At 43.0% G+C, this 10994-nt stretch overlaps 3 protein-coding genes across 5 annotated transcripts in view; 2 read left to right on the top strand and 1 right to left on the bottom strand.

Moving 5' to 3' along the window:
• The first annotated feature begins 443 nt into the window (after positions 1-443).
• On the top strand, positions 444-2812 carry LOC113206217 (N-acetylglucosamine-6-phosphate deacetylase). Of its 2 annotated transcripts, none has more exons than XM_026422195.2 (8): positions 444-744; positions 827-966; positions 1035-1169; positions 1236-1365; positions 1437-1525; positions 1604-1745; positions 1825-2001; positions 2079-2812. In XM_026422195.2, exons 1-8 carry the CDS (start codon positions 543-545, stop codon positions 2255-2257), a joined length of 1194 nt encoding a protein of 397 aa, XP_026277980.1. In that variant the 5' UTR covers positions 444-542; the 3' UTR covers positions 2258-2812. The 2 variants fall into 2 exon arrangements, with proteins under 2 accessions (XP_026277980.1, XP_026277981.1); XM_026422196.2 differs by having other exon boundaries at positions 602-620.
• A 39-nt stretch (positions 2813-2851) lies between these two features.
• Positions 2852-6119, bottom strand: LOC113206218 (histone deacetylase complex subunit SAP30 homolog). Its single transcript, XM_026422197.2, has 4 exons — positions 5951-6119; positions 4951-5134; positions 4647-4862; positions 2852-4564 (listed from the first exon to the last, which is right to left on the bottom strand). The coding sequence occupies exons 2-4, from the start codon at positions 5119-5121 to the stop codon at positions 4445-4447; spliced, it is 507 nt and encodes a 168-aa protein (XP_026277982.1). The 5' UTR covers positions 5122-5134; positions 5951-6119; the 3' UTR covers positions 2852-4444.
• Positions 6120-7343: 1224 nt separating this feature from the next.
• The window catches only part of LOC113206251 (high mobility group protein DSP1), a 14346-nt gene continuing 10695 nt past the window's right edge, over positions 7344-10994 (top strand). Inside the window, exons 1-2 of one of the 2 annotated variants that reach the window (XM_052269003.1) lie at positions 7344-7364; positions 10855-10928. In XM_052269003.1, coding sequence (XP_052124963.1) covers positions 7359-7364; positions 10855-10928 — 80 coding nt within the window. In that variant the 5' untranslated portion in view covers positions 7344-7358. Of the gene's footprint in view, positions 7365-9208; positions 10299-10854; positions 10929-10994 lie in introns of those variants that run through there. The other variant, XM_052269002.1, reaches the window with a different exon arrangement.

Genomic DNA, 10994 nt, shown 5'->3' on the forward strand with positions numbered 1-10994 from the left:
CGGTAGTGAATGTAAATAGCAAAGGACGATAAGGGCTCTATCTTCCTGGGTAATACCTAGTCCTTCCGTTTTTCCAAGCAAAGCACAGTATTATGTGTGTCTACGACAGCAATTAAAGTTCGCGGGCAAAGACAAGCGTTTGACTTGACCAACATCAAATAAACTAAACCAGTGCCCATTCACTGATCTCAACTCAACAATGAAGACCTGATTTGCTGTAATTAGAAAATTATTGTGCCAAAGTACTTAGTAGGGTTACTGGACAGCCAAAATTACACTATTTTCTTCAGTTTCCCAATTCCAATTTCTAGTCATATGTTTGCCGGTTTGCTTTATGAAAACCTCCTGGAGCATCTTCCTGCAACTATGAAAAATTTAGATCAACATAAAACTTGTTTATGTTTGACCAGTTGTCACCCGTTCATTAGCATACGACATATGACCATACAACAGCTGATAAAGCGCCCTACATTCATATGTCAGTCAAACTTTGGAGAAGACCCATCTGAACTTTACCCCTTTCCGAGAACTAGCAGTTCGAAATGGATCGTGGAACTATTTTACAGTTCACTAACTGCAAAATTCTCAGGGACCATGTAATTCAGAAAGAAGATCTATGGGTAAGGGATGGTAAAATCATTGATCCAGAAAAGGTATTCTTTGACGAAAAAGTTATATCTGCCAAAAAATTCGACTGTCTTGGTACCCTCATCGTCCCCGGCTTCATTGATCTACAGATAAATGGTTGATCGACTTTTCCTTTCGTTTCAATTTTTTTTTCCTGATTGTGACGAAGGTAATTTTCCATTCTATCCCTTTCTTACAGGTGGGTTTGGGGTCGATTTTTCTCATAATACTTCTGACAGTGAGCGTGGGCTTGCTAAAGTAGCTCATGGTCTTCTCGCACATGGTGTCACTTCGTTTTGTCCAACTCTAGTTACTTCCAAACCTCATATCTATCGAGAGGTACATTTCCTTGTACTAATCAAATCGAATTTTACCATCAATTTTTTAATGTCAACATTTGCGTGTAGGTGTTACCAAAATTGAAGCCTCAACAAGGGGGAAGACATGGTGCTACCATCCTTGGAGTACACCTAGAAGGTCCCTTCATTAGCAAACAGAAGAAAGGAGCCCATGATGAAGACACTATCGCTTCCCTCACCGAGGTAACAGTGTGTCTTCATGTAAAATAGGAGTTTGGAGAAAATAAATTGATAGGATGTGTTTTTCAGGGCTGTAAATCACTTCTTGATGTTTATGGGCAACTCGATAATGCATCTATTGTAACATTAGCTCCTGAGCTTCCTGGTGCAGATGAGGCTATCCAATGGTTGACCAAGAAAGGAATTACTGTGTCTTTAGGTGAATTCATTTCCAATGTTACTTCTATTTTCTTGATGGTTCTAAAAATAATTAAAATTTATTTATTGTAGGTCACTCTATGGCAAATTTGCAAGAGGGTATCCATGCTGTACTTCAGGGGGCAACTTTTATCACACATCTCTTCAATGCCATGCTGCCAGTATGAACCAGCTTTTTCTACATTCACTTGATTTCTGTCAAGGGAAATGTGCCTACCAAAATAATTTCTTTTTGCTAGTTTCATCATCGGGATCCTGGACTTGTTGGTCTTCTTTCTGCTGATATGCCAAAAGATCGTACAGTCTACTATGGGATTATTTCAGATGGGGTACACACTCATCCTGCAGCTCTTCGAATTGCCTACAGAGTTCATCCAAAAGGTTTCTCTTTGGTGGTTTTTGAAAAAAATATAAACTTTCTCTTCACATGCTATATGTTAGCGTTTATCTTTTCTCAAAGGCATTGTGCTGGTAACTGATGCCATATCAGCTCTTGGCTTGGAAGCAGGCACTCATAAAATTGGTCAAATGTCTGTTGAAATTCGGGATCAGAAAGCTTTTGTGGCAGGCACTGATACTCTCTGTGGCAGTATTGCAAGTATGAATGACTGTGTGAAACATTTCAAAGTAGCATCAGGTATGTCACCAAGCTTAAGTTCCATTTTTGTTCCTTATCTTCTTTTCGATGTAATTTAATTCAAATTTTATGTTTAGGTTGCAGCACAGTGGAAGCTATAGAAGCTGCGACTCTGCATCCGGCACAAGTTTTGGGGCTCCATAAGAGGAAAGGCACCCTCAGTTATGGTGCTGATGCTGATTTTGTAATGCTAGAGCCTGAAAATTTGTCTGTTCTGTCAACTTTTATTGCTGGTGAATGTGTGTATACTAAGTAGAGTTTACAATTTTCAATTTTGCTACACAAGTGTTTTGAAATATTTCAATGTTTTAGCATTTACAAATTTTCCAGTTCAAATATTCCAGCGTCATATAACAGGGTGAAAAAAATATTAGAAATTTGAAAAATTATTTAATTCCTCGTGGGCACGTGATTTAAAAAATAAAAAAAAATACACAAGTGTTAGTGTTGTCTCTGTATGAAACCGATCAACTGATAGAAGCCTGCTCTTTTAATACAAAGATAATGAATGATTGATGTGTCCCCACCTCCAAGAGACTGGCCCTAAAATCAAATCAACAATCTAATATGTATTATTGGTCCAACATTATGATTTATAACAATTTTACCTCAGGCTGTGCTCACATTTGCTGTGTTAAATCTTGTGAAATGTACATATGTTTTTAAAGGTTCTGTGTGGGGCATATAACTTCCAAGTTTGTATTTTTATATGTTGACATAGAAGTAGTAATAACTGGTAAGTGGTAGAACTAGTTCATTCTTGTCATTTATAAAAAAAAATTTGTTACTTAAATGTTTTTAAAGACAAATATTTATAAGTTTGTTATTTCATATTTAAAGATCATAGAAATATTATGAAGTCAAGTTTATTCATAGAGATTTCATAGCAACAACTGCCCTGTGGGACACATAATATTTTAACCAATTTCTGGCTACAGTATAATTACCTACAGTACATAGTCGCAAAGATACAAACTGACATAAGTAATGGTTGGTAACTTCAAAAGTTGATAAACAACAAGTTGTATAAGACAAACATTCTGTGTAGCCAGAAAGAAACACAAATTAACACATCAGTGGACTGCACTTCAGAACAGAAAACAGCAGTTCCAAAGACTGTCATATTCATCCAATGTCTCCAGTAAAAGTCTACAAGTAGTTTCAAATCACAGAGAGAATACATCCAGTGAATAAAACCATTAGAAAAAAAAACAAATCAACAAAAAGCAGAAAACAAAACACCACATATGCATTTGATCAGAGGTAGTAATCTCACACGAAACAGAAGTTCTACACAAACAGAATAAATAGTTCACAAATAAAAATTCAAACATAATTCATACAACTGATAAGATCATCTTTGTTTAGTATAAGTAAATTTACTCCACACATGTAGGTAGCTTTACAGGGTTCAGACAAATGATTCACCCCCAATTGAAGTTTTGAAAAATTAGTAGAATCACAGGTTGCATTTAAATAATGGGAAATGCATTAATGCTTAGCATCAGAGCTCAAAGGAAATCCTCTAAAATAAGGAGTGTACAAACTGGACAAAACTGGAATGATAATGATTGTAAGCATTACATCCATGAACCTGCTTCAATGTTGCCATAGATAATATGACCATATGCATAGCATACTGTACAATGACACCTTTCTCATTCTTTAATATAAAGGAAACAAGTATGCCATTGTGCATGGAAAACTACTTCGTTTTAACTTTCATTGGGCTACAGAGGTATAAGGTAACAGCTGAGAGCTACATTGGCTGAGTGCAAAATAACATGAAATGAACAATGCAAACAGTACATTACCATATCTCTAGCAAGAAAAATAAAATAAAGTTGCCATAACAGCTTTACACCTAACAGAATCTTTTTTACATGTTTTCCAAACAAAAGCTTAAATCTTCACAAAGATTTTAAAAAGTTTAACTTTTTAGAATGGAAAGCAGTTTGTTTTAGGGTGCACAAAGTTTTCATTCAAAATTTCTGCCAATACAAGAATTAATCTACCTTGAAAAGAGGGCAGGTGAAATATCCCAGTTGTTCAAAATTGTGAACATCTTTCTGATTAGACATAGGTACGATCACAGGAACTAAATAAAATGAAAAAAAAAAAAGTGTAACTAAGAACAAAGCAAACCTTGAAACAGATTGCACAGAAACATCAAGGTGGGCTACTGTAAATGAAAGGTGCTAAATTGGAATATTCAGAGGTTTAACAAAATATTACATGGTATATTTTCCTCTAAATTAAAATCTAACACAAGACGAAAGTTGTAACCCAAATTACAGTACAGTTCATAGTGTCTTTATGGCATCCTTTCTTTTAAAAGGATAAAATTTCTCTTAAAAGAAAACAAAATACTTTGATACATATAAATTAAGATATAATAAAATCTTTAAAACCTACCTAAGACAGAAAGATATTGTTAACTGTTCTAGATAGAGTCACCATTTCTCTGTTCAAGTTTATTGCTATTTGATTTTACGGTATAGATGAAAAAAGTCAAAGCCTCCTTTTCTATCACTGGTATTGTCTTGAAGTGTTTCATTAATACCTGCAGTCACATGAATAAACAATACATTAAACATAGTTCAAGCAACAAAGCAAAATATCAAATTGAAATAAACAGTACTCACATCAGCAAGTTGGGCTTTGTTGAGACCAGGCCTTGTAGCTACTTTGTAGTGTTTTTTGTAGCGGCGCAGAGTGTTGACTTGGAGCTGGAATAAATCAACCTCTGGAAAATCTGTGTCTGTTTCATTGGAATCATCTTCAGAATCCTTTCTCCGCCTTTTGGTTCTTGCACACTGAATCATATTCTTGTGGTGATCACAAATGTAAATGTGTCGGGCCTGTAATAATATAAGTAAAGATAGATAGAGCAAGTTAACACACTAGAAAAAAGAGAGATGATCATACAGAGAATAAAACCAGGTTTACCATAGAATCAAGATGTAACCTGAGCCGTCTTTGTGCCACAGTCTTCTGAATGCGTTTGCTGTAAGAGGCATTTCCAGCAGGGCGTTGACAACGTTCGTTTTCATCGACCAAACAGCAAACTTGGTCTGGGGCACCTCGAGAGTCCTCCTCACCTGTACTGAACCCATTCATCCTGGAGCTCAATCTGCAAGGAAAGGAGGAGTTTAGATTTGTAATTGGAAAGCGGTGCATACACAGGGAGGACCACAAAGGCTCATCATGATAGATTAAACTCATCTAAAGCAAACACGTTAAACAAAAGACAATGAATAGCATAAGGCTTCCAGATCTCACAAACAGATGTTTCTGAAAGACAGCATAATTTTGGTAGTGGGATAAGACAAGTTTTTGACACAGAAATGACACCAAGGTCAGGAAGACTACCTAAGCTAGATACATCCAGAAAGGGTAGCAAAAAGCTGCCAATCAAGTGCACTCTAGCGCTATTGATTCTATTCCATCGTGTATCCAGTGGGATGGTTGCATGTCTCACATCTTTAAGGTTTCTCAACCATATTGACAAACGGGAATCATACCTACGGGGTTGGACGGAACGGCTATGAACAAAATTGCTTAGTTCATCAAAGAGGGACTACAACGCGTCGGGAAAGTAATGGCTCAGCTATTAAAAGACATTCCACGTCGCAAGAATCTATTATTGAGAGCCACGACAACTGACTCGTGTCGAGGTAGAACTTTCACAAAGCGAAAATGAACAAAGCATCTCAAACACCGACAGACGAGAAGTACTTTTCAGAATGTGAAGCAGAGGCAGCAAAACTATGAAAAACTGGAACAGAGCCGAAGAAATGCATCCCAATGCAAGACCAACGCACCCGGCTTATTCACCCACCAAAAACGTGATGCAGAGAGATAGTGGACTTCTTGCAATGGGATCCAGATCAAATACTCCTCTGGAACTGGTTAAATGTATACAAGCGAATCAAGGCTTCATACTTACATGATTAGCAAAAGACAGGGATACAATTATGCACAAAAACCGCAAGCTTTTGCGAAAGTATCTTCAAAAGTCTAGCCCATGCAAGGAGAACACGGGCCTTGGTAGCAGCAGAGGGCACACGATTGCAGCCGCAATTTCACAGTTGTTGTTGTGACTCTTTGATAAAAAGAAAAGTAGGAAAACAGCTTTCTGCTGGTTGGCCTATACGGACAACGTTAGTCAAAACCAGGTTTGTTCTTTGCGTGTGTCGAAAAATATTTACAGCCGAAGACGCGAAACAAATATTGGTCTCAAGTTATAGGCTTTCAAATTTTAGTGTAGGAAGAGATCATTAAGCTTTTTCTTCATCGAATTGAACTGTTTTTAAAGTTAAAACAAAACATGTATCTGCTTAGTGTATTCAAAATTATTTGCCGCCAGTGTATGGTAGCGACGATGTGATTGGCAAGAAAGACCAACTTTCATTGTGAACAAGCTGCAGCCGGATTGGTGCAGGATTGGCGCGGAATCCGAATTGGACCAATAGGTAGGCTCCGATTCTCCCTATGCTTTGCTCACGTTGTTGTACCGTAGCGTGGGGTCGCTAGTCTCTGTTCGCTCCCATACCGAGTCAACACAGGTAGGATTATTTTTATATTGGTGCTATCTGGTGTTGTCAGAACTTGTCATATTCAGGATTGAAGCCCTGAAATTTGTCGAAGCGAAGTAGGTAAGCGCTACCGTCCACCGTTATTACGGAGGTGTCAACTAAAATATGGAAATAGCTCGGCTGTATTTGAAACCGTCGAAGAAATGGCTGCCATAAGCGTAGCATAGGGCAGAGTGTGGCCGCCTTCGAAGCGAGTTTTCAGGTCTTTTCGTTCATTGTACGTGAGTGCCGTTTTAAACTTTACGGGCTGAATTTATCGGTCATTTATTCGCGCAGTTTCAATGCCGGGGGACGTTGGATAAAAGGCCTTTTCTCCGTAGGCTAGGGCATAGAATGGCAGCTGTTGGGAGGCCGTAGCCCGGGCCCATTGCCTTGGCCTGGCTGCCGGCCTTATATCCTTATGGGCCTTACGCGTATAGCAATACCGTGGTTCGTATACAGGGATTTAAAATGTTCGAAATTTATCGAACGCTAGTGACACGGCCCAGGATTTACAAAGCGAGGACGCCCAAGTACTAAATTAACGTTAGTTTGAGTCATAAAATGAGCTATTGACCTCTCTTTGTCCTATTTTTTACGAAATTCGAGTCTGGGGAATCGGAGGCCTAGGCTTCCCGAGGTACGTGGGTCAGATGGTATGGATTTGTTCACTAGGGGTATTGTTGGGGTTAGGAATTGGGCCTCAAGCATTTATTTGGCGAAAGCACCGTCCTTAACGATTTTTAAAAAGCAAAATGGCGTTCTTTTCTATTCTTTAGCATGGCGGTAAGGGGAAATGAAGGTCAAACATTAGATGCTTGTAATGGAAGTATGGCTGTCATTATAAGGTGGCCATAAAGTTTGTTATTAATAAAAAAATAATTTTAAAAGATTTTCTTAACCTGAAATTAGATATTTCTCAATGCCTTTTGTCAAATAAATTTTTTGTTGAATGTTTTTACTTGGTTTGCTTTGCATTTTCTGACTGAAGTTTTATGTTTACGTTTTGATAAACAATCAATGGATAATTTGTTTATTCCATGTAGCCCTAGTGAAATGGGATAATGCCCTGTTTTGATTACTTTTGTTTTCATTGATTGTCCATGTTTTGATCCGGCTGTTAGTTGTTTGACAACTCTTTCATTTTTCTTTAACATTTTGACATAGCTTGTTTTCGTAAGTGAAATTTCCTATAATTTGATTTTCGGGGGTGGATTCAAGTGACACCAACTTTTACGCTTCAGTGAGGTACTGTTACTTGTTTATGGGTGTTTCTGGCCCAGTTTACGAGTAAGCCTATAATTTCAAATAGATTAGTTTTGCTTCTCTTGCTTGGTTTTAATTTCTTTCAGATTGTACGCGTTCTATAACATTTTGATTGTGCGCACCAGCTAGTTTTCAGACCTAGTTTTCAGATATTGTCATTTGTGTTTCTTTGCAGCTCTTCTGGTTTACTTATTGTATGTTCGTTGAACTGTTTTTATTGTGGCTTCCTGTTCCTCCTGGTTTTTGAAGTATTGGGTGCTTGAAAGGGCCGTCTTTGTTTAGCCACATTCGTCACATAACTGCGTAACGTGTTGTGCTGTTTACCCTTCCAACTTCTGTTTTGCTGAATTTGTTTGCATTTTACCACTATGATGTGTTAATTTGCTTGTGTTTAAGTTCTTTTAAATCTCGTTGCATTAGTGTCCGTCGCCGGAGTTCGGTTAGTTCGTGTTTTTTTTTTTGTTTTTTTAATTCTTGGTGGGCCGAGGGGTTGATACGGTTTACTTCCAGTTAGTCTGTTCAATTGTTTTTGTTCGTTACGCAATGCGTCGCCCGGCCGGTCGCGGGAATGCGCACAAAGACGTTGTATTGCTTTCGTTTCTCCCCCCCCCCCCTTACCCCCCTCTCGCTTGCACCCCGCCCCGCCCCGGCCCGGCCCTGTCCCGCCAATGAGAGACTGCCTTTGAATTGTCGCCATGGCAACGCTTGGCATCCCTGCATAGACCACCTGACGTGCGTTTTGGCGCGAAAAGCGTGATGCAGGATGCTCGGCGATAGCACGGGCTGGCAGGCGGGGCTAAAGGCGGGGCTGGGCAGGCGAAGCGGCGTGCAGGCAGCAGCACTCGGGCCAGGCCGGCTCGTTCTCGCTCCCCTCTGGTTCCCTCTGGTTCCCTCTGGCTCGCCCGGTGCAGCGGCTGTCAGTGCCGTCCCGTGCCGTCGCGCTCGTCGCACGCTCAGGCTCTCGTTGCTTTGCGCCAGGTAAGTCTCGTTGCGTAGTTAGGCCCCTCCTTGCGTTCAAATTTGGGTCGTGTGTATACGTGTGCGCTTGTGCGGCAAGGGCCGAGGGGGTTGCTTTTTGGCTGGGCTCGCCACGTCCCGGTCTTTGGCCGGGCGAAGGAAAGAGAAAGAGAGAGGGAGCGAGAGAGAGACGGGTATATCGAGCGTTTGAGCGCCAGCCAGCCGCCCCGGCCCTCGGCGGCGAAGCTGGCTTGGCTTTGGCTGCGGCTCGGCTCTCTTCTCCCGTCTTTTCGTAGTTGGAATGCCGGCCGGCCGATCGTTGGGGGGCGCCACCGTCTGCGACGTTGCCAGACCAGCTCGCCTCGCCGCGCCGCCACGGCTCTCGTCCACTTGGCAGCTGCGCCGCGCCACGCCACGCCTCGCCGCTCGCCTCGCTACCCAAGCCTCCGCAGCGCTGCCACAGCGGAGAAGCCCGGGCCCGGGGCTAGTAGTCCGCAGCGTCGAGTGTTGTGCCCCTAGCCAGTCCCAAAAGCTGGAATCTCTAGCGGACCCGAGCCGTCCGGACCGACCGTACCGTCGCGGCGTCCCGTGGACGCGTTAGCGCGAGTGTGTGTGATAGCGTGTGGTGCACCGAAGATGTGACGACGCCCCGGGACTGCGACGACTCTCTCGGTCGTCTAGTGTGGTGTTTGTTCCCGCGTGGACGAGTGTGTGTGTGTGTGCGTGTGCCCTGCGTGTGCGCGGCGTGCCCCATCAGCCCGCGTCAAGCCGCGGCGTGTTCAGTTCGTTGGTGCCAGCTCAGGACGGGCAGATCCAGCCGTAGCGGCAAGCGGCCAGTTTTTCCTTTGTGCCTGTGGGCTGCTGCCTCGCGTTAGGCGGCGGTGGCGACGGAGGCCCAGCGCGCGCGCGCGCGCCTTCCCGGGCGGCAACGTAGCGTGTAGCTCTCTGGCCAGGAGCAGCTTGGAGTCGCGTTGGAGTTGTTGAACAGTTCGCCGAGCCATGTCTGATCACCGGGGTGCCTGGGGCGCCCACGGTCCCGGCCCGGGCCGCGACGACGCGGTGTGGTGGTCCGACCAGCAACAGCAGCAGCAGGCCGCGGGGCTGGCTAGTCTGCAGCACCAGCTGGCCCAGCAGCACCAGCAGCAGCTGGCCCAGCAGCTGCAGCAACAGCAGCAGCAACAACAGGAGCTGGCTGCGCATCTGCAGCACCAGCAACAGCAGCAACTGTTTAACTACAAGATGGCTAGTTCGTTTCCCAACGCGGCGGCAGTGTCGTCCTCTTCGTATGACCTAAGCACAGTGAACAGTATACATACTTCGATAGCGGGCCAATTGTCCCAACAGTCCCAACAAATTCAACAAGCCCAGCAGCAAGTGCAGCAGGGCCAAGTTGTACAACAGCAGCAGCAGAACAATCAGTGGTGGTACCCTGGTGGTATGCAGAACCCTCAGGCGCCTCAGGGTGTCAATATGAACATGAATGCTCAGCAAATTATGGTAGGTTGGATCGTGATTGTGTTCAATGTCAGGCCCTTGGTATTTGACTGTCGCTAGGACGCCCCCCCCTCTCTTTTCCCTTCCTCCCTGCCTCGCGCGGCCCGCAGCTCTGTCCGCTCCCACGTGGGGGAGTGATCCGGTCCAGCCGCAGTTGACTTATTCGCACTACAGTTGCGTCTTGTCAATGTGCAATGTGCCTGACTTATTTCTCAAAGTTCCGCTTCGTATGGTATGTAGCCTTGATTTACCTATTCAGTTTCAAGTTCTGTCATCATTTGTAGATGGTTTTCATAATGGTTGTTTCGAGGCAGATTTGACTTCTTGAATGTACGATACTTATTTCTTGTTGCCAAAAGCTGAACAGATCTGATTTGTTTACATGGCAGGCTGGCACCCCCCCAAAACTGACATTAATTTTCTGATTCCTTTGTCAGCTATGAACACAATATTCCAATCTAGTGTCATCACCCTGTCCTGAATTTGAGCAGTGTACTTCAAGCTGGTTTTAATCAATGATTCCACTGTAAACTAAAGTTGTGTGTTATGTTATGTGCAGAATCGAGGAAAGATGCCACGTAAAGACGCTAAACCGAGGGGCCGCATGACGGCGTATGCCTTCTTCGTGCAGACCTGCAGGGAGGAGCACAAGAAGCAGCACCCAGATGAAAATGTGGTGTTTGCCGAGTTCTCAAAGAA

This window comes from Frankliniella occidentalis, unplaced genomic scaffold (genome assembly GCF_000697945.3).
Source record: "Frankliniella occidentalis isolate FOCC.00 unplaced genomic scaffold, Focc_3.1 Scaffold80, whole genome shotgun sequence".
NCBI classification, from domain to species: domain Eukaryota; kingdom Metazoa; phylum Arthropoda; class Insecta; order Thysanoptera; family Thripidae; genus Frankliniella; species Frankliniella occidentalis.